Below are 25,265 nucleotides of genomic sequence, written 5' to 3'. Positions count from 1 at the left end.
AGACAGTGGAACAAATACAAGTAATAATTTTATTCTAGTCTATAGCACACATTTTTTAACATACATTTTAGTGGTCTTGACAGGGTTACTTTTGAGCAGACTTTAAATGAATCCACAAAATTTAATATATTAAAAAATGAAACACACACAGTATACAACACACACCCAGATGGTCAGAAGCATGCAGGCGGGCAGACTGGTGGACGCTGTGTCAGGTGCAGCCCCCCCATTTACGAATTCACCAGCAGACACCAATTCTTCTGTCCCTCATTCCCACACAATTTTCCAAATTCACAGAGTTCTAAACATACACGCACACAATAAACCCTCCTTTAAGCCACATCAGTATAAAACTTCAACGAATAAGCCCATGTGTATTGTCAAATCAGCAAATCCAAAGATCAAGCCCATTGCTAAGAAAACGGACGACGAGGGCACCCAATCTAATTAAAGGCAAGGTTATTTCATGTATTAAAAGACCAGAGGAGATGAATTAACAAAGCAAGTAATGTTAATCTTAATATAAGACACTGAGGGACAACCAAAAATAATATATTAAATACCATGCCACTGAGCCAATAGATAATCTGTGGACTACAGATGCATGAGTTTCTATCGTCAAACGATGCTTTAAATAGTATTCTATGAAAAAAGAGCAAAGTCTAGGAGGGGAGGCAGAGGAAAGGTAGAAATGTGAATTTATGCATCTAATTCCACAATTGAAAATTAATATCAAACTGATAAAAAAGCACTAAGTGACAACAACTTCGCCATCGGGCACCAAATAGGCGATACCCCGGGTCACTGGAGCGCACAGTTCTCCTCAGGCGCCGGCAGTGGGTGGGCAACCCAAGCATCCTATCAAAATACAGGCATGAATGCTCGCCCACTGCTGAAAGAGGCCCTGAAGAAAACCTGGCAAAGGCATAGAGAAAAAGTTGAATCTTTTGAAAAAGTTAATGATATCAAAATACTTTTCCATCACTGGTAAACCTGACTAGGTCAAGTGTATGACCCAAAGCAGCACGGAATTCAGAGTCAGAGGTTGGCAGAAAAGTTTGGAAAACTGCAGTTTTTAAAAATTGGCAATTTCTCCATGCTTAATAAGACGATCAGAAGAGGTATAATGTTTGTTTGTGGAATGTTGACAGCTTGCTGCAAAAATTCACATGAATGAGGAACCTCAGAGATGCGCTTCAATGAAATAGGTATTAAAAATTTACAAAAACTAAAGTTTCTATTTAAAAAATAACCATGTTGTGTCAAGATGAAACATGGTAAAAGTAGAGTCAGTTCTGTCCATGATTCTTTACACAACTAATGGGAAAGTGATAGAAATAATTTTCTCCTAAAAAGGAAGCTTTGTGATTGCACTGACTTTTACAACCTAACATAGTAATTTAGAAAAATCATGTAGTAAAATCTGTAAAATTAAAATACAAAATTCTGGTTTGTAAACATCAGTTGGCCAAGTCTATCCAGAGTCCTTCATGATAGTGGAATGGAAATGAATAATTAATTCACTACCTTATTAATCTGCTGTGAGGGGGAAAATCCCAGAACACAGCTTTTATACTTTCACAGTAATTCTATTCAAAAGATATAAAGTCAGTGCTGTTGTCTTCTTTTTTTTTAACTGTGCAATTTTCCGCTCTTACCCCACTCCCAAGTGCCATAATTAAAATAATACTGGTTTGGAGACCTAGTACAGAAGGGTCATAAATGTCGCATAAAATCTGTAGGAGTTCGGTAAAGATATTTCCAAATGGCATAGTAATGCACTGCAGCTGCCGTGGCCACAAACAGGTGCCAGATGGCATGGGCAAATGGGATGATGCCATCACTCTTGAAGAACACAACTCCCAGGCAATAAATTAAGCCCCCAAAGGCAAGTTCGGGAAGTCCATCGGTGTTATTCTGTTAACAGAGGAAAAAAATAAAAAGGTTTTGTTGTTACTCCAATGTGACAAACTAGAGATAATTGCCATTCCCCTGGAGGCCCCCAGATTTCCTAGACCATGAAAAAGTTCTGCATGGGCAGAATCCCAATCTGTAAATATGAACTAAACTTTGATCTGGGTTCCCCTTGGTGTGATGATCTTGACTTGACCAAGCAGTCAGGTCATGGTCCCACAATAAAAAGCAGCATGTCTGCTCATCCTTAGCATGTTCAAGCAGACGACAGTTGCACCCTGACACGATAGCTCATTTTAATAAAGTACAGTCCTTGGCTTTCATCTTCCCCTTTAAAAGCTTTCTTCCCTCCTAAGGCACACCCACGCCACTCCATTTATAATTTACATCTCAGCCTGAGTTTTCAGTTCCCTTTGTACTCCTCAAACACTGTGCTACACTGATTTTTTTTTTTTTTTCCTGAGACTTCCTCTGCCTGTGAGAGTTTAGGGCTCCCTTATGGCTGACACAGGAAAACCATTGCTGGATGTGACCTCTAAGATCAGAGCTCATACAGTACAATCTATTTTCCTGACCTTCTCGAGGTTGCCAGCTTTTTTGTCTTTGAGTCTGGGCATTTCTTAGCTGAGTGGGAAGTTAACAGTTGTGTATGTTTTAGCACAAAAAGGAGAATATTTTAGGCTGCGCTTGCTTTTCAAAGGCCTCGGCTTTTAATTAAATTGGGTTGTATCAATGAGAGGGGAAAAGAACAGCAACAATGCTTAGGAAGCTATGAAGAAACAAGCAGTCCCCCTTGATTTTCTGGGGACTCAGAATAGAAAGGTCTCTGGTTCTGTAGTGTGGGTGGAAACCTAAGCCAGATGGTGACAAGGCCTCAGAAGGGAACAGGTGTGTGGGTGTCCCAGACACCTGGGCACTGACAGCTGCAGTTGGGTGGGCCTTGCAGCAGGCTCCTATGGCCAAATCTGAAGCTTTAATGCAGTCACCTACTTGAATGGGCCCCCCAGGCCTAGGCCAAAGCAACTGGAGCAATGGACAACCACGAACTAAGAACTGGGAGTGAGGATACAGGGCTGGGAAGTAATGTGAAGATCAGCACTGTCTTCAAAGTTCACGTGAGCCCCCATGGTTGCTGTGGGATCAAATGATCCTACAAGAAGCCAGCTCAAATTAACTGATGCTGATTTCTCCTTAACCTAGGTAAGATAGGCCATCAGCCAGATTTATTTTTATTTAAAAAGTTAAACACACACACATTAGTTCCTAATAGTCATTGACTAAACAAAAATCTGTGAATGTGCTTTAGGAACACTTTTCTAGGGGAAGCTAGATTTTTCTAGGTTTAGGCCCTCATCAGACCCTCAAAGAGGCACATGGCTCCCAAAGAGTAAGAGTTCCTCATCCATGGCAACCTCCTCATTGGGGAAATGAGTAAGAGGTAAAGAGTAAGACCAGAAAAACGAAGTAACCTGAGCAACGTTACAAAGCCGGTCACTGCCCCAAAGGAAACCACTCTTCCCTTCTTTCTGCTAAAACAATAAGCAAGAATCCAAACCAAACACACAGGTTGGGTTTGGCATAAATTCGGTTAATGTTTTTTTTTTTTTTTAAATACATTAACCTTAGCAACCTTCAAAAAACCATAACATTGTTAATCCTACAGCAAATAACACACTGTTTCCTTCATGATCAGGGTCATTATTGTGTTACTATGTACCAGACACTAACAGAACGCAGGTTTACACCCAAGAGAGAAAACAAAAACACAGAAGAGGTTAAGTATTTTGCCTAAGGTCAAGTAGCTTTCAAGTGTCAGAATCAAGATTTGAACCAAGGTGATCTGGTATGTGAACTTACATTTTGGGGGGTGATGAAGTAGAGAGGGGGAGGTCACTTAAAAAACCTGATAATTGACAGTGTGTTGCATAGATCTTAAATGAACAGCATGGGTTTTGGTAGATGCACATGCCTATGTAACCCATTCCGGATGCACAAGTATCCCAACACCCCAGAAAGTTCTCTGGTACCCCTTTCCTAATCCTGGACAAACCTTTCCACCAAGGCAACCATTGTTCTTATTACACTACCACAGAAGAAGTGTTCTAGAACTCCACAAAATGGAATTATGCTGGAGGTACATTTTGGTGTCTGGCTTCTTTTTTTGCTCAATATGTTGTTTTTGAGATTTGTGCATGTCCTTAGGTATATCAGTCATCAATTCCTATTACTTAGATACCATTGATTTGTTTCACATAATTTTGTTTATCAATTATTCCATTTGGGGCCAATTATGAATAAAATTCACATATTGTTGAAGTCTTTTTATGCATATATATATTCATTTCTGTTGGGAAATACCTATTGAGTTTTGAATGCATGTTTAATTTTGTAATGAACTGCTAAATAATTACCCAAAGTCATTATACTTTCACACTCCCTTTCAACAATGAATTAAGGTTCCAGTTATTTCACATCCTTGACAGCATTTGGGGTTATTAGTCTTTTTAATTTTCACTACTCCACAGGGGGTGTAGTAGCGTCATACTGATGTTTTAATATTTATTTCCCTGATCTTCTCTGATGAGTAATGATGTTGCTACTTTCTCAAGGGTTTACTAGATACCTATATATCTTTGTGAAGTGTCTATTCAAGTGTTTTGCCCATCTTTATAGAATTGGTCTATTATTGATTTGGTGTTCTAAATATCATGTGTGACCCTTGTCAGATACATACAGAAAAAGCAAATATCTTCTCCCTCTGTGGTTTGTTCACTGTTCTTTTTTAAATTTTATTTTATATATTTTTACATCATTTTTCATTTTTGCACAATGTATGCATTTTCATCTTGGTTATATTCCCCATACAATTCCCACCACCCTTATTTTGATGCTAATCCCTTCTCCCTGCCACCCGCCCCCCCCCCAGTGTGTCTATGGTTTACAGTTGCTTGTTGATTTTGATTTTTACTTTATTATAATTAGTCTTTTCCTGGTCCTTTATTTAGGTTTTCTAAATTCCTGCTATGAGTGAGGCCATCTGGTATTTTTCTTTTTCTTTCTGGATTATTTCATTGAGCATGATCCCCTCCAGCTCCATCCATGTTGCTGCAAACTGCATGTGTTTATCTTTTTTGAATGCTGAGTAATATTCCATCGTGTATATGTACCACATCTTCTTGATCCAGTCATCTATTTTTGGGCATTTGGGTTGTTTCCATAGCTTAACTATTGTAAATAGTGCTGTTCACTGATCTTTTCTTTTGTAGTATCCAATCTATTTTTAAGCCCCATCCAATAAATTTCTCTTAGAGCTTTCAGATCTAGAATTTCCAAGTGGCTCTTTTGTTATAGCTCCATTTCTTTTCTGAGATTCCTCATTCAGTTACTTATCATGTTTTTACACTAATTTCAGCACCTGCCCGCTCTGTATCTGTCTCTTGACCTGTTTTTCCCCAAGTATGTCATGTCACACTTTCCTGCTTCTTGTTTATCTAGTAGCATTTGTTTGGATAGTGGTGCCAAGTTGTCAGAGAGAAAAGAACGTGAGGTTTGTTGTGAGGGACAGTTAATTTTCTGGCAGATCAATTTTATCCTCTTCAAGTTTGTTTCTGTGCTTTCAATGGCAGGTCCAGAGCAGCCCTCACTCTAGGACAAAAAGGGCTCTTCTCCTAAGGTGTGGCCTTGCTGGGGTCGATTGAATATTTGAGTCATTCAGTATGGTCTCTCCACTCCAACTGGTAGGTATCTCTCAGGAGTAGGCACCTTCTAGAATTGTCATTTATGTCAGAGCCTTCCAATAGCTATTCTTGGCTAAGGTATGCAGGGTTTTGCCCTGCACTAATTCAGCATAGGATCTGGGCAAGGACTGAGGGAAATCCCTCTGCAGATTTCTGGAGACTCTTCTCATGCAGCAGTCCTCTCTGGTACCCTGCCCCCAAATTGCAGCTGTCTTCAGTAGCTGAAGTGTCTCTCCACCCAGACTGCTGCTCCCTGGCTCCCCTTTGTTTTGTTGCAGTGTGAAAAGGGAGAAAATGGGGGGTGGGGTGGGAATTTGAAGCCCATATTTTTGTTTCTTTTCCCTCAAGGATCACAGTCCTTGTATTGTCTGTGTTCAATGGCAAAAAAGGTAGTTTCATAGACCTTCTCCAGTTTGAGTTCGTTATGGAAAAGACTAAGTTTGATACCCATTATTCTGACCAGAACCAAAGCTTAGAGTCTTCACTCAGACTGTTTTTGCTTCAGATGGCTTACTGGGGTTCTTTTTTGATCTAGAATTAGTCTAGCTCTCTAGCTTTCTCACAAGACCTGAGCTAACTGCACAGTTACCCTATCATGTATCGATGCATATTCCAACAATGAACTATTTTCAGTTCTTCAAAGAAATGTGCTTCCCTCTTCCCCAGGGCTTCCATTGTGCTCTCTTCTTTCCTGTTCTGCTTGCAACATCCCTTCCAGCTCCTGGCTCCTGTGTGTCTTTCCCAATCAATACACATTTCCTCTGGTACTTCTGTCAAGTATACCCACAGAAGACTGCCCTTTCTTCAAAGATATGACACAACTTTATTACAGTTTCCTTTTTACTATCATCTGTGTTTTCCTGCTTGATTTTAAGTTCTGTCAGGGCAAGCGTACCCCCGCCCCCCAAAAAAATAATGTAGCGTGTAAGACACGGAGGACAGAAGCTAAAGATATGAAAACCAGTTGGATGGGATGATGAGGTTGTCATGACATGGCTTTGTGATTTTTTTCAGATTGACAGACACATAGATTTCTCAACAGTAATCCAATTTGAAAGGGAGTTCAAATTTTATGTATGCCACTGCCTATAAGTAATGTTATACTTCTACCCAGGAAAGCTTCCCAAAGACATTTTCAAGCAAAGCAAAAAAAGTACCTACCTGGGAAAGAGAAATAATATGACTTATAAGTAAGTGAAAGAAAAAAAAAAAAGGATTGAAGAAATATCTAATGAAATGCTGAACCAAATGACCTTTTAAGCCCTTCTAATTCTTAAGATTTTAAAAGTTGGTAATTTATAATTTCTTCATTGTAAGAGACCTCAAAATTTATCCTCTCCCATGAGTTCAGGGTTAAGACACTAAGTAATGCAAGCAGAAATACCCACCTTCATATGATCTCATACCTCTCAGGGGCAAAGGAGGGGAACAGAAGGGTTACTCAAAAGAAATAAATACAAAAGCTTACCAAATGCAAAGACACAATCTAATGCGTAGCTTTTCCAAACTATACACAGTAGCTGGTACAGATGACTAGTCCTTTGTCACTTACATATATTTTTGAGTCTCTTAATTAATGGACATGTCAAAACTTCACGTATATGAAAAAAAGCTATGATTTTCATATGTTGAAAAGCTACACCTATTTATGATATCTAAAGTCATATTAAGAGCCCCAATGATTTATAAGGCAATAATAAGGTAAAATAATAGGAATTATGAAACCACTTCTTACCATTGATGTCACCACTAAGGCTGGAGAAAACCCCATAGTGAGATAGAAAAATAGCTCAACCAGCTTATACCTGCAGGATAAAAGTGCAATGAATTAATTTATTTCTACAACACTTAGACCATTCCCATACCAGTTTTTCCTTTTGAAAAAGAAGTGTAAACTCTTAACTATTCAAATGAAAATGTATTTTCCCAGTAGGAGACCTTAAGGCCTCTAATTAAAACACTGTAGTTGAATAACAATGAACTAGCATTTCTTTCAGGATTAAAAAAGCATCAAACTCCACAGGCTACCTGGAAAATGTTTTCTGCTAACAGTAATTATTATTGAATGCAACTGACCAAGATTTCCCCCCTTCCAATCACAGTGTTTGCCTTCAATATCACTTAATCCATAACTAAAAGGAACTGAAATTATGGAGATGGACAGAGATGCAGCTTGGAGCCTGGTTTGTCAAAAGGGTCTAGAAGCCCTAAGGAATGAAGGACATGTATTTTGTTTGTTTTGTCTCTTGATTTTACATCTGCAAAATGCTAAGAAACATACTGTATTGAGGTTAAGTTTATACTTCTGTCTAGCCATTCTAGATAGAATGTCTCAAGTTCCTCAAAGGCAGGGACTAAGTTTTATCTGTTTGAATCTGCAGGGCCTAGACACTACCTGGCACAATTTTGGTACTTCCTAATATCTGCCAGACCAAATCACCACAGGTAACTCTCATCTCATTCTTAGTGTTTTATACTAAAAGTCCACCATGAAGATTCAAATCAGGGACCTAGGGAAGAAAGGGGTGCAGGTTTGGTTTACATCAGAAGGCCTGCAATAGGGTAAAAGACGGTTTCCTTACTTTACTTCCCATTTTATTCAAGGATGTAAGTTAAGGATGTGAGCCCAAGAAAGAAACTACTCCTTTGGATTTATAAATACTGTGCAACAGTGCTCAGAATTGCCAGCTATGGTAAAAAAAAAAAATGCATTTAAGTGAATTCAAAATTAGTGAGAGGTTAGTAGAAACTACCATTTTCTTCTGAAAAGAGGAATCAATTTAAAATTTAATATTTTGTGGTGAACACAAATTATATGCAACTCTGGCAGTCATTCTGCCAATGACAATAGATAGAGAATTTAATAAACTGAATCCAATGACAGTGATTTTATGGTTGTGAATTTCTCAAATTCAGACAGATGAAAGAATGAAAAGAGCCACGGGGTAGCAACTAGGACACTTCAGTCTTAATTCCAGATGAGTCACTAATTTGATGCACATCCTGAATGTTCTCATTTTTTAAGCATGAAGCTGGAATAGATGACTTTGAAGGTCTCCTCTAGTGCTAAGAAGCTAAATTTCAGAAAGTTTTTATTTTTATATTGCTTAACATTCATGACTATGAATGATGAACAATAGTTTTAACTATTGTGCCCACGGTTAGGACATTAAGAGCTGAGATGCCTTTCCTAACATCCTCTTTCTCAAGCATCATTGCCTGAAACATCCCATCTAGGTTCTTCTTGAAGTAAGTGTTATGTTGAGTATTTTACATCTATTATCATCATCTTTGTTGAAATCTTATAATCTCTCTTGCGATAACTATTAATCAGAAGATAAGGCTAGTCTGTCTAAGGACATGAAATGAGGCCCAAATATCTCTAAAATGATGTCCCCCCTTGTCCCTCAACTACATCATACCATTCATTTCTTTCTGTAGCAATCTGCCCATCAATAATGAAGACCAAATGTTTTGAAGATTTGTAAAAAACAGTATTCTGTTTATGTATTTCTACTATTTTGAAGTACAAATACAAAGTAAATTGTGTTGTAATGTTGATAAAATTTAGGCAGCTAATAGCAAATATAAATTATTTTCTCTTACTTTTCATGGTAGAGAAATACATAAATGGTTCCTCCAGCTGCCATGAGCCAGATAAACCAACGCATATGAGATGCCAGGGGTCCAAGTTCACGGAGATTTAACCTAAAAATGTAAACATGACAATAAAAAACAGAAATGATAAATGAAAGGAATTCACAGAGTCTGTGTTTTCCTCTAATCCCTAAAAACTGGGAAAGCAAGTACTAGGCTAAAACCAGGAAGAGAGAGGTTATCACCCCACTATGTTGTAATTTCAACAGGCTACAAAGGTATCTGGGTAATCTGGGTAGAATAAATAACTCCAAGACAAAATCATCAGTCAAGCTTTAAGACATAGAATTTGTTCCAACATAATTTAAAAATAGAACCAACTAAACGGCAACCTGTGGTGCCTGAACTTCCTTATTAGGCAGACCACTGTAAAGGCTGCTTACCTTCTGATTCTTACAACATATTTGGGAGCAGAATGCTTACAAAGCTTAATGAGAACCCTGAGCAAAATCCTGAAGTGGGATCACACACCCATAGCGGAAACCTAATACACAGACCAAGCGTCTATGTTATCGATCTCTCTGCCAAGAGGGAACACGAGAAGAGTTTGTCCAACGTGCTATTGGAAGCCTGTTGTCAGAAAGTTAAGTGTGGCCTCTGTGTAGCCTGAACTTTAAAATGTTGCAAATTCCTTTGTACTAATTTCATGTTAAGAATGGGTATCAGGAGAATGCTTTTCTAACTGGCTATTACTAGAAAATTATTATTTTCAAATGGAAAAGGTACCATCTGTGTATCAGACTACATGTGAAAAACTACCTGCTGGAACATCTGACTCTTCAGCCTGCATTTAAAATTGATTTACTTCTTGTAAATTGATGTATACTTTGCAATAGCCTTTAAGGATTCTCTAACATGATGCAGACCTATAGTTTAGTAACAGGTGTTGGGGGCAGAAAGCACTTAACTTTTTACTCCAACAGAAAACAGGTTTCTTTGAATTGACTAATGCTGGATGCTACCTTAGTCAGAATCAAGAGGCCCACATTTGTTCATGACAGTAGTTGATGGCATAATATGAATTTCTGAGTGTTTAAAACTGAATCACATCTTAATAAGGGAAAACTAACATTTCTTTAATTGTGGGTTTCATCTGATCAATACCAAAAGGGGAGGAAGATCAAAGAAACTGAGCGCTATATAGTTTAAACAATTAATTTGGCCAGGTTTCTTACTCAGAGAGCTAAAGAAATGAGAAATGCCACTCTGCTGTCAACTGAAGACAAATAGCATAAATTTCAAAAGTGTTGGTTCTTCACATATATATGTACATTTCCCCTAAAACATTTAGATGTGTGAGGACTCTAAGCAGCAGCAGCAATATGCAGAAAGAAGGCAGGTAAGGTAGCCTATGTCAAAAGTGAGCATGCTGCCCACACACAAGTTCTCAGCCCTTCTCTTGAACATTCCTATGCCAGGTAAGTATTCTGAATAGCTGCAATATTCCTCTCAAGTCTGCAATATAACCCAAGTAAGTGAAGGTGGGAGAAAAGTGCATGTAGGTATGGGTTGGGGGATGAAGGCTGGGGTACATGGATAGGGCCTGGGGAATTCTAAAAGGACTGAGGAATTCTAATCCTAAAAATACTACCGTCCAAAGGAGAAAGACTGTTTCTTACCATGGCGCGTAAGAAGCAGCAATGAAGAAATAGATCACCATTCTATCACACATGTGAAAACAGTGTTCCACGGTTCTGGGGGAAAAACAAGTCAGATGGTTTTTAGCAGATGTCCAGACAGCAAGGATGGGCTATCACTTCTCCGTGCTGAAATTTCCATTTTTGTTCTAATTTCTCATGGCTTCCACAGTTGGCCTTTAAAGTCACACAGCTACTCTATGAATTTTATTGCTAATTTCAAGGTAAAAAGGCATCGCATCATCTTGAATATCCTCAGTGTCCAAGGAGTAGTAGCCGTGATCTGGTGGAGCACTAGTATCAGGCTTTGCTTCACTCTCTACACAGTGTTGACCCAAACAGGTTAAGGGTGTTTTAGCCCTTTGTAGTGTTGTCATGTGAAGTGAACTACAGGGACTACACTGGAGGAGAAAAATAAGATACTATGCAAAAATTAAAGATGTAAGAAATAAAGTTAAACAAAAATGTAAAAAGATGTAAGAAGATGGAGTAGAGGACAGAGGGTAAAGGAGAATTTTTTTTTTTTAATGGAAGATTGTGATTGCTAGTCAGGTCTGGAAACTCCAATTCAGTTTTCTAGGTTATGATAGTAAATGGACATAGGTAAAGTTAGACATAAAATTTTACACAAGACCTGCCACCCACCTCTCTGACCCTCACTGTCCTCACAGGTAAAATGGAAACAGTAACATCTCTACCACAAGGAGATGTGGGCATTAGCCCACATAAGGTGGGCTGCGTGTGTAGCCTGGCACCCAGCATGTAGTAGGTACTCAACAAAGGCTTTCCCTTCCTTCTTTTACTTAAATTAAGGCTATCTTTGCACATTCAAAAACTTTTAATAGAGTAAAACTCTAAATCCACATGTGCCTTTTCATTCTATCTGTGCTATTTCAAGACTCAAGAGTCTGGTTTCTATTACACCTTCTTCCCAGCCCCTGGCAGGGAGGCCCTGAATACTGAAGTAGGCATCTACAACTCTTTATTGATTCAGAAATCTAGACATCCAAGCCAAGTCAGCCAAGGCAACCACAGTGTGGGACTGTGCCAGGGAGATAATGAAGTGCCCTGGCCCCTGGGCTCCGCCAACGGCGCATCCTGAGGAGCAGGGCAACATGAGGCTGCCGTCTGCGTCCAGGAGCACGCTCGTGATTCGATGCCATGGCTTTATTTTAAGCCCAGTGAAATGTTACCTTATAGGGAAAGGTGCAGGCTACAAACTATAAGCATTATTGTGAAGGGTGCTGTGCAAAGAACACAGACTAGAGTCAGGTCCTGGGAAGACTGGATCCTGCTGGTATCCTGACCTGAGCCAACCATTTTTATCTTACCAAAAAATAAGATAGTATCTTATTTTTCCCTTCCAGTGTAGTCCCTGTAGTCCCCAGCCAACCTGAGCCAGCTGAGGCTCAGAGAACCAGGCTTCTCTGAGCCTCAGCTTTCCCAGGTGAAAACTAAACAGCTCTAAAATAAAAGGATTCTACCTATGAGAAAATCTGTAAATCCTGATCTTCAATAACACATGTATTGTATTAGACTGGATAACTGTTAGAATATTACATAAGGTAGTTTGAATAAGAGATGGGGGGGTATATTTTATTGTATTTTAAATTTAAGCTCTGAATCTTTTTTTTTTTGGAGAAGAAATTTTGCCCTTTAGGGTTAGGCAAAATCTATTTCATAAGCTGGCCTCTTTGTATTGCCGAAACTAATTCTTTACTCAGGGGAGAACTTTCAAGTCCTTCTAGATGGGAGCCCACAGCACTGTTTGGAAAGTGCTTGACAGTTAACAGGAACCAAACACATGAGTTTTGTTTCAACAAACACACAGCACCCAATTTTGAAAGCTGAATTTTGGGAAGACAGTGAGTCCAAGCTATTGTAAGCCTCATTACATCACAGTCCTTGAACCTCTCATTTGCAAGTCATTTTCACACGCACTGTCTCAATCACCGTGTGAGTCAGGCATTGTCTTTCTCATTTTAGTGATGAAGAAACTGAGGCTCCACGAGGTCAAGTGAGTCACCCAATGCTATGTGACAGGGTTAGACTCAAAGCTCAATTGCTGACTCTGAGCACAGTGCTCGCTACCATGTGTGCTGGCACTATGTTCAGTGTGCTTGACAACACTGGGAAGCGGTATGATTTTGTTTGCAGCTTCTGAGTCAAAGCATGCTTTCTTAGATACACCTGGGGATCCTCAAACTCTGTCCAGTCCACAGAAAATTTCCTGAGTAATGGAACAGCGTGACAATCTACAAGGCAGGACAATGGCTCCTCTCTTGCTCTACCTGACAAAGATGCCAGTGTGGCAGGACCTGGCGTCAACTACTCTGATCTGTTGAAACAGGGTGTCAAAACGTGCAGACCTGAGGTGGCTCTTTTTCCATGACACAATGTGAAACACAGTGGAGACGATGAAGAGGGCACAGAGGCCCATTCCATAAATCCATGCTGTTATCTTCTCCCAGCAGTCATCAGACAGCCGATGAAGGAGGGCACTGCCCACGATGGCTGGAACAATGAGGAACTGCAGGCAAGAGAAAGGAGTGTAAATGTCCCAGATATTGTTGAATTAAGACCTTTGTTAAAAATATGTAAGTTTATCAGGGACAACTTGAGAAAGATAATTTTGAAACAAACCTTTGCCTTTCCTGGATTATCATAAGGAGAGCCGGAGGAAGCAGTCAGTTGCTGCACTGACAGCAGGAATGCTGTTCGTGACCCAGGAGCTGTGCCCACTGATGGCAGAAAAGGAGGTGACACTACTTACCAGTTACAAAGCAGAAGTTCTTTATCCTAATTTCATTAAATAAGGACATGTCTCATTCCATCCTCTAATGTGATTTAGGGTAGGTACTAAAGTATTCAGGTGCCAAGCATATACTGAGATTTCCTGCTGGGGGGTGGGAAGGGGTGTTAGGGTTCTGATTTTTAAGTATTCTTTGTTGTTCCCGTGAACTACTGAAATCCCAATATTTTAGCCAAAAGTAATGAGTGAATCAAGTCAATAAGTATTACAATGCATATACTACACAGACAAATCAATTGTTTAAATCATGTCCTAATTTTTAGCTTGGAGCTGTATATTCTACCAGTTGAGGAGCTATTGCAGAATGAACAGGTTTGGAGATTATTTTGATTTCAATAGTAACTTTCAAGTCAGCCAGGTTAATTCACGCCTACCTAGTCAAATAATTTTAAGATACCTGCGTTCTAAAGAAAATTTTGTTTTCTGTACCTATTTTATACAAAATTCAGTGTCCAGTCCTGTCAGTGATATGACTAGTTAATATGTCACAGTTACAGAAAACCTCAGGAGAAGTAAACTATTTTATCATCTATCAGAATAGGCAAACCCGGCAAAGGCAAACTTTAGCAATACCTATTTTTAGGCAAAATACCTACTTTTAGGCAAAAGTAGCAATACTTACTTTTACCCTCTTGCAACAGAATTAAATCCCCTAGATAAAATCAGCATTTAATTTCCAAATGCTAAAGTTTTCACTGCCCAGAACAAAATGAGAAAATTAAGGACAATAAAGGTAATGAAAAAAGAAAGTCTAATTTCTTTTGAAAGTATATACTTTCTACTTTTTTCATGTAAAAATATCTTCTCTTTAATGGAAATGATGATAGAAGTTTCTGTTTTATCTGTTTTAGAAATTTTACTGGTCTCTGAAATCCAAATATCAGGCATACAGTTTCATAAGATAATATTTTCTTTTGTAAAAATTAACGTGGAGGTTTTATCAGTTTTTCCTCAACTTTGGAGTATGCAAGTATTCTTCCTGACATATACAGAAGAGATAAATTAAGGGATTACTCAGGTCTATTTCAAGCAAATCTTATTCTTGAAGGTGAGCTGTACATCTTATTTAAATGCTCTACATTATGCCAAGGAGTAAACATTTCATTGATTACTCTAATTGGTCAGTAGAATGGAAACTGTCAAGGTACTATTTCCATAATTCGTATTGGTGTTTTGCATTTGATAAATGGAGAAAATGGATGGATATTAGAGCAATGAGTGAAAGAACAGGTCAAGTCAACTAACTTACTCAAAGCTTATATTCCATATATTCTAATCCTGACCCAGACTTAAAACACACACATTATATTTATCTTCAGAAGTAATTTTACTTTTGGCTCTGTTAAATTCATCAAACATTTAGTCAAGAAGAAAAGATAGATATCCAGGCAGTTATAGCAGAAGAACAAATTACGCTGTGCATTCTTTAAAACCAAGTTTGGGTTCTAAATATTTTTACCCTCTGGTGCTGTGAAGCTCACTTCACATGAACCTGTCATTAAGCAAAGACCCCACTCAGCTCAAGTGTAGGGAATTGTACTAAATCCTGTGCCCAGAATCTATGCCAGGGGGCCAGAGAGACTGTCCACTGGAGAAGTTACTCTGAATTTCATTACCGAAGCCCTTTTATAGAATCCAGGACAAGCATGTCTGGTATTAATTTTTTCTAAAGGAAAAATTTTTAGTAAGATTCCAGCATATTAACTATTTAAATAAAGATCTTGTTAACACTAAGGAAAAAGGATATTTAGTTATAAATTAGGGTACAATACATAAAACAGATGCTTTATAAAGTTAGATCTGCATTAAGTAATGACCAAAGGGCACTGTTCTTAGATTATAAAGGAACCCATTGAAAACTAGTTTATTTGGCATCCTGATCCCTTTACAGAAAACACTTGTAACTGCTCTTTGAGGGAGGGGGTTACAGAAATGACAAAGCAAGAACTTGAATTCAAGCTAATTTATTCTAATGATATATGTATGTCACTATACATTACACTGACATTATCTAAAATACTTAAATGAGCTTGTTCTGAAAAACTCTTTACTAAAGGAGTAAATTGGTATCCTCTATTTCTTGTCTTCAGACTATATACCAGTTACTGTTTTTTCCTTAAAAGTCTCACTAAATGCAACTTCCAAAGGGAATAATGAAATTATGAGACAAGAAAATGCCAATAATATGACATTAATGGGAATACTATGAGAGTACATATGTATTCACAAACACCACATACAAAAAGAAATATACCAAAGTATAATTTATTTTTGGGTAGTTTTGCTTTTCTTATATATTTGTCATTACTAAGTGTCTCATAATGAGGATATTTTCCTTTTATATAACTAATTTAGAGATCAAATCAGCTTTTTCTAAGTAATATGGACCAACATTTGCTCTGAAAAGCAATGGACACAGGATGGGGTGGGGTGGGGGGCAAGGAGGATGTGACTTCTTGGTTCAGGGGATGGTTTAGTTAAAAAACACCACCACCCTTTTCAAACAACTGGTAATTTTTCTGGCCAATGAACCCAGCTGATTATCTTTGAAAAGGTTACTTCATTCCAGGGTGAGAATAGTTCTAAACAATTGTCTTTGGTTTTCTTACACTTAAGGTGCTGACTATTATTACTGAAAAGATCCTGTGAGGAAAAGTAAGTCCAGGATGGACAGCGTTGACAGACAGGCAGATGACTCACCGCTGATACTGGGTAAGTGAGGATGCAGGGATGGGTAAATCCAGTTATTCAGGCTGAGGTTACTAGAGATAATTGCCCCCTCCTCCCACCAAAGCCCTTTGGGAAGGACGGAAAAGGCAGGAACTGGTACTCACTGCATGCGTGTAACAGTTAGCAGCATGTTCATAACAAGTGGGCTTGTAGCGGCCATTGGCTGGGGCCCGGTGGTTCATGAACCTGTGGAAACATGAAGACTTCATGTGAGAAAAAGCTCAAAGCCTGTTAAGAACAATGGGGAAGGCTGCCAGTGGTTGCTGACTGCTGGAAACACCTAGTTATAGGAACAAAACCAAAGCCACTTATATTGCTGGAAAATGAGCCAGCAGCAAGGATCCTAAAGCAAATGTCCTAGTTTATTGGATTAAGTATTCTTTCATTTTGTTCAAAGGGAAAACCTACCAGCCAAAAGCAAACAAAAACCACAACCACACATCAACTGGTACCCCCTACAGTAACAAATTTAAAAAGGCACAAACAAATCTTAACAGAAAATAACAAGGGACTTTTTTCTAAACTTTACAAATGCTGGTAACAAATGCCATTAAATGAAAAGGGATACAATGCATTTAAAAGGCTTCTGCCTTCTCTCTCATAATTTTATAAAACTTTATACATGGAGATCTCTAAACCCTGCATCCCATGACTAGTAAGCCTGTCCGACTAGTTTCCCTATATTGCGTTACCTGTTCTGGCAAGGCAGCTTAAATAAATGATACCTGGCTATCTGTAGGCCACCTAGGATGAGAGGGACATTTCACTTTCCCCAAATTGAAGTAGTTTGCTTCAAAAACCAAATGTGTATCTGTACCTCAATAGAAAATCTGTTGCACATACAGACCCAAGGCCACATTCCACACTTCCCTCTGGGCTAACTTCATGGCAAGCAACAACACAGTGAAGAGCATAAATACCACAGGACCTCAAGGGATCAAGAGCATTCTTCCTTTCAGTGTGTGGGTGCTGATCCCCCAAACTCAACCCATACCCAGGCCATGTGTCATGAGGGGTTCTGGTTTAGTCAGTCTGTTCCATGGAAGAAGAGAGCAGTAATTCAGGAAGATTTAAAAATAAAAAAAAAAGAAAGAGCACACAGAGGAGAAGATGCAGAGGTGTGTACATTCTTGTGTTTGGAGCCTGCAGACGTCAACTGGCTTTGCACCAGAGATTACTCTTTTGCTAGAGCTAGGTTAAGCAGCAGGGAGGTGACTATCCATACCTTGTTAATTAATATGATAAAAAACTGATAGCAGGCGGAACCAAATGGCAGAGCCATGTTGCCAAAATTGGCTAAAACACATTCTGTACAGTGCACAGCTTATGAGCTAAAGATTCGCCAACACGTTTTCTCTGAATTAAGGACCTGTTGTCCTTAGATCAGATAAATAAAATAGTAGACCCTATTAACCCAATAAGAGAGCTCAGATGGGAAATTCCTCTACCTGGGGAATGAATTGGGACAACAAAGATATTTTGCTTGGAAATATCAATGGGATAGCTAGCTAATAAGTGTGCAAAATATATACTTATTTGCCAGACAGCCTGGAAACGTTTTATGAGAAATATACATCTAACAGGGTCAGAATTTATCTCAGGTATTCTCAAACATAGATAAATCTTTTCTCCCCTGATAATTCTCTAAATAATTTTATTAATTTCCTAAGGGACAAGAGTGTTGCTATACAGTTCTTATTAGTAAAAAGGAAAATAATTACACTCATGGGAAGAATGCTTTCAAAGCGTCCCAAGCATTCAAGGATCTACCACCTCATTACTGAGACACAACACAGAGTTATAAGTAGCATACCCTAAGAGGACTTTTAAAGTGTAAAGAGCAAGGTTTAGGGATGGTTGAGGACAGATTAAATTAAGAGTCTGCTGTGCAGTAAGTCAGGTTTGTCTACCCACCACCAGGCTACAGACTAAAATAGCAATTTATATCTCTGGCAGCCCAAACTAAAAATAGTCGGGCCATTACACAGCAACATGGATAGACTTTCACATTTTCTCCTAAAAGCAAAGAGGCTGGATGGCCATATTTGCAGCAGTTCAGTCCCTGCTCACCTGGGATAATTCAGGTTAAAAATAAACTCAGAAGTTATACAGGGAAAATATCCCACCAGCGGGGACTTAAGGTAGTTAGTCTCTCACTCTGAACAGGGCCAGCTTGGGGCACTAAGGAAGGCTAAGAACAACTATGCTGGGAGCAGATCACTGTCTGACTCGGTGGGCCAGGCAGCCCACTGCTATGCAGGGCAATTGGCAATGCAACTTAACCACTTCTCCCTGATCTGCTAGGGCACAATCAGGCCTCCAACACAGGCTCCTGAAGAAATGAATTCTAAGATCTAAGTTAAAAGCAAATGTAAAATGCAAATCAACGCCTCCACACTGAGCCTAACCTCTTCTCCCCCTAAAAAGGAGAAAGGTTCTCAAGTGTTAGAGAAAACACTTGTATGTGGAAGACACTTCTCTGTAAGGTAGAGTAACCCCAGTGGTTACCAGTGCTAGAACAGTCTCCAGCATGCTTCAGAGAGGGGAGAGGGAGGTGATTTAGTCCTGGGCTGTGGAAACCACACCTAATAACGTTACTGATCAAACAGGGTTTTTCCTCAATTATCCCACTTTCTCTTTCTATATTCTGTGGCTCCCCATTGTTCTCTCACCCTGATGAATATTAAAACTAGGGAAAGAACAGATGGGGACCCCGTACTACCAGGAACACACCTTAGCATACTTTATTTTCTGTTTTATTTAGTTAGTTCAGCTGCCTGTTTGTTTTCTGTATGTACCACATATGTTTGACTTTATCTGACTTATTTCATGAGACATAATGCAAGGTTCATGCGTGCATGTTGTTGCAAATGGCAAGATTTCATCTCTTTTATAGCAGAATAGTATTCCATTATGTAAATATATATCTTCTTTATCCACTTAGCATACTTTAAATTTAGCCCAATGCACTGTGCCTTCCAAAAATAGATCTGTAATCCACCAGGGTTCTAAGATCAAGTCTTAGAAGTTGTCCTTGACTCCTATGTGTTCCTCATTCTCCACATACATGTGTTTATTCTCAACTCACTACCTTCAAAATACATTCCACATCCATCCTCCTCTGTATGGTTTCATAGATCTCTCCCTAAGTCAAGACATCTCTGGTTTCTTTTTCGGTCCCCATACACTCTCTTCTTCACACAGCAGCTGCAACAGTCTACTAACCCCCCCATCACATCGCATACCCAACCCAGGCACAAAGCCTTGCTGTCTGGCCCTCACTGCTCCAGTCTCAGTCCTCAACCTCTGGTCGCATCACCTCCTTTCTGCTCCTCAGTCAAAGTCTTGGCCATCTTAGGTTGTTTGCATTTGCTGTTTATTTCTGCCTAGAACATTCTTCTGAGCTGCTCAGCTTTCGTCTCACCAATCAAATGTGGCTGAAATGTCACCTCCACCATGATGTTTTCCTGGCCACCCTGCCTAAAGTATCACTATACTCTGTGCCCACCAGAGCCTTTATCACAATTAGTAAGAATCTAATTTTTACCATTTGTTTCCTTTTTATTTCATCTTTCCCCACTGTAATGTGAATTCCACGAAGGCTGTCTGGCCCACTGTTTCACTCCCAGTCTCAAGCACAACTCCCAGCTTGTTACCGGAGCCTAGTGTTGAATGGCACTTCCATCTATTTTCTATTAAATGAGAGATATCCCATCATCGATTAGTCTTACTTGGGATTCAGCAAATTCTATGTTTTAGAGCCAAAAGAACTGCGACTCTCAAGAAATTTCTTAAAGGCCACGACCATGGGCATTCCAATTTTACACTCCCCTTCAACATCACTGATGTGGCACAGCACCTTATTATTAGCTCACCATTCTGGGCCTGATGTTCAGGAGCAGTATCCATTGCCAGAGGCAGTGATCATGGAGATAATTATTAAGCAAGAGAGAAGGCACGTATATGGAGACTGCCACAGGTTAATAATTCAGCACTCTGCAAACATGCAAAAAAAGACAGAGGCAGTCCTGAAAGACTTCCTAATGCTTTGGAATAAGATACTTTATTGCATATTCAATTCTGAAGCTAACCAGGGGTCATGAGGCTGCATCTGAGGAAAGGGGCATCATTTTCCTTAGGTTCTCAGTTGTCAAGTTGGAGAAATTAGGATGCACCACAATATACATGGGTCTAGACTCTGCAAATCCTACACAACACAGATGTTGTAGTGTGGTCAGAGAGGCAGGTGAACTGGCAGCACTTGTAGTGGGGAGGGACATGAAATTGAACCAAACCTTGGCCAGTTCCCCTCTATGCTCTTATATGAAAAAGGTAACAGGCAATAGTTCCAGGGTGATAGTTAACGATGAGCTGAGTAATAGCAAATAGTGCCTGGTACAGGAAGGTACTTTGTAAATGTTAGCAGTTAAAATTGACTCTAATCAGTCTCCCTGTGAAAAGAAGGGAAAGTGTATGTGGGTGTTGTGCACCTATAGATGCTGTGGGAAGACTCAAGAGTGGAAGGGATGATGCCAGAGAGTAAAAGTGGACCTGTGTGCCCTAATGGATCTGCTTACCTGCTAAGCATTTTGAGAAGTCATGTGTGCATAAAGCTCTCTACTCAGGATAGCAGGCTATTTCCTTCCAGGTCTCCTTCACAGAAATGCCAGAACTCTGGAAGTTGACCCAAAGTCGCAATAACCACCAAGTTTCCATTATGAAAAACCAGGCAAGTGTTCAGGTTTTCTTGTCTTTTAGGCACAGCTATAAACTATAGCCAAATAAGAAGTTTTCATTGCAAACGAATGCTCTTTAACTGAATCCCGATAAACCTATCTGAAGACACACATGCGTTCAAAAAGAGTGTGTCCCTCCCTCCAGTTCCTCTATATTGCCCTGCCTGTACCTTCCTTTAATGCTCAAAAGATATATAATGAACATGGTGTTAAGAGTCCACAACAGTACATGGTATGTTTTAAAATATGGACCACAAGACCCAGAATTTCTTTGTTAAATTACTTTACATTTGCAGTCTTTATTTCTGAGCTCAAACTGATTCCAAGAAATATCTTTCTAATATAGCCTTTTTAGAGAAACAAGAAATTATGGAGTCATTTAGTCTTTCAAAAAAAAAAATCAGGATAGATCGAAATATCATCAAGAAAATAACTGTTAAATATCCATTAATAGTGTGCAGCCACTGAGAAAATCAGTCTGTCACACCAAAAGCAGATTTTTAAATGAATAGAGTGAAAAACTGTAGTATAGCTCTGATAATGAGGGCTGGAGAGGTTAATGTCCAGGCCAAAAAATAAAAAACTTCAATAAGCTCAGATAGTAGGATCCTAAATGCAGCTTTTAAAGACTTTCTTTTAATATTATTTGAAGGTTTGTGCAACATATAATTACAAAAAAAAAAGCTTTTTTCTTTCTCGAGAAGAATTCAAAGGATAGGAAAGAAATGCAAACACATAATCAACTAAAGAAGGGTAATTTCACAGGATATTGCCCCTGTTCTCTGAAAACAGGAAGAGCACAGATGTGCAGGGAAATAAAACCAAATCAAGCAAACCACATACACAGAGCTTTGCCAATCTGCCTGAATGCATTTCACATTCTCCCTAAAGCCCTTCTAGTCCTCATTCCTGACTTCAAGTGCCAGTGTCGGAACCAAACATGGCTCCTTTTCCTCTGATTTCAAGTTCCTTCTGGGGCAAACAGTGTTAAGACCTTCAACACCCTGCATCTTCAAAGTTATGGTCCTTTTGAGGGCACAGTCTACCACAACTCTTCCTAAGCATCTTTGGCTCCTTTTCCCTTTGGAACTGGGAGAGAATACATCAGTACAGTGGGTGAATGGGCATCGAGCTATCAAGGAGTTGGAAAGATCAAAAAAAAAAAAGGTGCACTTTAATATTCTGAAATAAGGCAATACAATAACCTCCTTGGAAGATGCCCTGCATCTTCTCTTCTTGCAAATGCCCCCTGTCACTGCACACGAAGCTAGCCTGCTGATGGAGCTCTGGCGATGGGGCCGGTTACCTGATTCACACAAAGAGATGGAGAGTTACACACCGGAGAGGTGACCTTTCACCCACTTAAATGGAGAAGATTTAGAAAAATGCTACAATTTCCTCTCAAAACCGTGAGCCGCCTCCATCCATTGCTAGAGGGCAGAAACCCGGAGTCCGGATCAAGGCCAGGTGCCTGCCCAGGCCGGCGTTTCCGAGAGCTCTCCAGTGGCCGAGCAGCCTGCCAGCCCTCCAGGGGTGCCTCCTCATTCCTCCAGGTTTCCCAACACCGGCGCTCAACAGCAGGTCTCACCACCCCAATACTAACTTGCCCCTTTGCAGTGCCTAAAATAGCAGCCTCCTGGGGCGCTAAGCCTGAGCATCCACAAGGCCGGGACGTGGCCAGGCAAGGCTACAGGGGCAGCGTGACTCAGTTTCCCTGTTGCTGGGCTACACACACACGGAGCACCTAAAACACCCCAACACCGTGTTTGACAACAAATCTCCTAGCGGGGTGCTGCAGCTCCCTGGCTCTTACTCGCGCGCCTTAGGAGCCCCCCACCCTGGGGGGGCAAGGGGTGGAGGTCAAAGCTAGGGTCGGAGACCCCGGGCGGCGCCAACCCGCTGGGGTTCGGGTCTTCTGGGGTTCGGGTCTTCTGGGCAAACGAGCCCAGTCAGGAGCGGGTCTGGAGGGTGAAGCCGGGTGACCCAGAGATCTCCCAGGGGGCGCGCGGGCTCCCGGGCTGCGGTCCGGGAATGCATCCGACGTCTGCAGATCGCGAGAGGGGCCCGGGTCGGGCGCGACATCCCGGTCCTCGGAGGACGGGGCTCGCCGGGGGGCAGCGGGACCCGGCACCCCCGCGCGCCGGTCCGCAGCCGGGCGCGGGATCCGCCGGGGAGACGGGTCCAAGTGGGGAGCCGGGAGCCGCGCGCGAGGGGGCGGGATGTGCGACCCGCTCCCCTGGCGGGCGGCGGGCGGGGCGCCCCCTCTCACCGCTGGAATCGATTCGTGAACCGCATTGATCCTCCGCTGCTCCTGGGGGGCCGAGAGCTCCGTCTCGTCAGCGCCGGCGGCCGGGCGCGCGGCCCGCATGGACTCGGGCTGCTCCGGAGGTCGCCCGCGCGCCCGGCGGGCCGCTCTGCAGAGCCGGGCCGGAATGGGCCAGAGCGGGGGTCGGGACTGGGTCGGGGCCAAGCCGGGTGGTTGGGGGCGGGAGGGAGGCCGCTTAAACGGCCCTGGCGCCTCCCGCCTCCCGCCTCCCGCCTCCCGGCTCCTCCGCCCCCGGGCACCCGCGCCCCGCCCCGGAGCCCGGCTCCGCCCCTCCCGCGTGCGCCCGCGGCGGGGCGCGCGTCACCGCGCCGGGCGGCCAATCAGGGCCCCGAGCGGCGCGGCGGCTCGGCTGCCACTCAACCCTCGGGGCCCGGGAGGTGGGCGGGGCCTCGCGGAGGAGGGGCGGGGCGAGGGCGAGAGGAAGCGAGGTGCAAGGGCGGCGCACTTCAGTGAGGGGTTCAGGGGGAGCCCCAAGAGAGGTGAGGCGGAGCGGGGAGGAAGACAAACGGTGGAAGGGAGCTGGGTCAAGAATTGGTTGTGAATTAGCAGAAAACATCCCCCCGTCTGCGTTCTGGTTCTGCCTCTTGTCATTCATTCATTTTTCATCATTCATCCCTCCGTTGATTAATTCCTTTGTTATTTTGAGGGAGCTCCCTCTTGCTGTTGTGGCAGGTTCTAGAGCAGTTTTGAAAGCCTTCCCAGGTCTGTCACGTGAGGACGTTGAACTCACTAATGCCAAGCCTGAGTTTCAGAGAACCCCAGAGTGAGGGATCTTCTACAGAAATCCTCTTATGCTGTCCTCCATTTTATTTTATCCAGCTTCCACATAAGTCAGAAAGCAGATTTGAAGCAGGGGCCTGTCGACAAACCTAAACTCAGAGGGTTTGCTGGAAGAGAGGTTTAAAGGGAAGTGAATGGATCATTTATTGCTCCTTTCTCCTATCTCTCCCAGAGTTCACACGTGCCTCATTCCAGGTAGTATGTCCACACCCCAATTTGACATTCTCAAAGGGTCTGCTACCAGTGTTTACTCTGCATGCAGTGGAGCACTAAAAAGGTAGGAATTCTGACACCTGTAATTTTTTGTTTTCATTCTCTTGACACCTTCCAAGTGGCAGAATCTAGAAGCACGCTTTCCATAATTATCTCATTCATTTCCCCAAGAACTCCAGGGATGGGCATTATCTCATTCATTTCACAGATGACAAGGCCAGTGGAGAGATTTGGAAAATTGCTCAAGGCAAAACAAGAATTTCTATCTAGCATTTTTCTAACACTAAAACCCCAGATTCTTTCAGTATCCCAGATTTCTCCCTAAATTTTAGGTACTGTATATCACTTAAAAAAACAACAACAACAAAAAACAACCACCAACTTATTTTCTACACCAAGTCTGGAAAATGAGCATGGATTGAAAACTCAATAACCTGCTATGTCGGACCATTGTGCTAAGTGAATTGGTGAGGAGGAAAGGTTACAAAGGAAATAATTAATAAAGATAGATTAAAAATTTGATAATAATAAAAGAAGGGTTAACAAAAAACAAACAACACAACAACAACAAAAAAATCCATGGACTAAGATATGTCACATCCTATCACAGAGTGAGGAATGCGCAGAGATAAGTTTTCAGAGTGTCATAGAACTAATTAGAGTGCAGAAGAGAAGACATTTTAGAGAGAGATTTTGAGAGACGATGATGGGCATGATTTAGCA

General features: G+C 41.2%; 1 protein-coding gene across 1 annotated transcript; it reads right to left on the bottom strand.

Moving 5' to 3' along the window:
- MMD (monocyte to macrophage differentiation associated) lies at positions 1-23,673 on the bottom strand. Its single transcript, XM_037492273.2, has 7 exons — positions 23,493-23,673; positions 16,592-16,673; positions 13,315-13,475; positions 10,928-11,002; positions 9,258-9,359; positions 7,387-7,456; positions 1-1,917 (listed from the first exon to the last, which is right to left on the bottom strand). The coding sequence occupies exons 1-7, from the start codon at positions 23,516-23,518 to the stop codon at positions 1,717-1,719; spliced, it is 717 nt and encodes a 238-aa protein (XP_037348170.1). The 5' UTR covers positions 23,519-23,673; the 3' UTR covers positions 1-1,716.
- Positions 23,674-25,265: the final 1,592 nt, after the last annotated feature.

The sequence above is a fragment of the Talpa occidentalis genome, unplaced genomic scaffold, assembly GCF_014898055.3.
Source record: "Talpa occidentalis isolate TD23 unplaced genomic scaffold, MPIMG_talOcc4v2.1 talOcc4.7, whole genome shotgun sequence".
In the NCBI taxonomy this organism is placed as follows: domain Eukaryota; kingdom Metazoa; phylum Chordata; class Mammalia; order Eulipotyphla; family Talpidae; genus Talpa; species Talpa occidentalis.
Note: the sequence above shows the minus strand (reverse complement) of the source record. Positions and strands in the feature narration are given on the sequence as shown.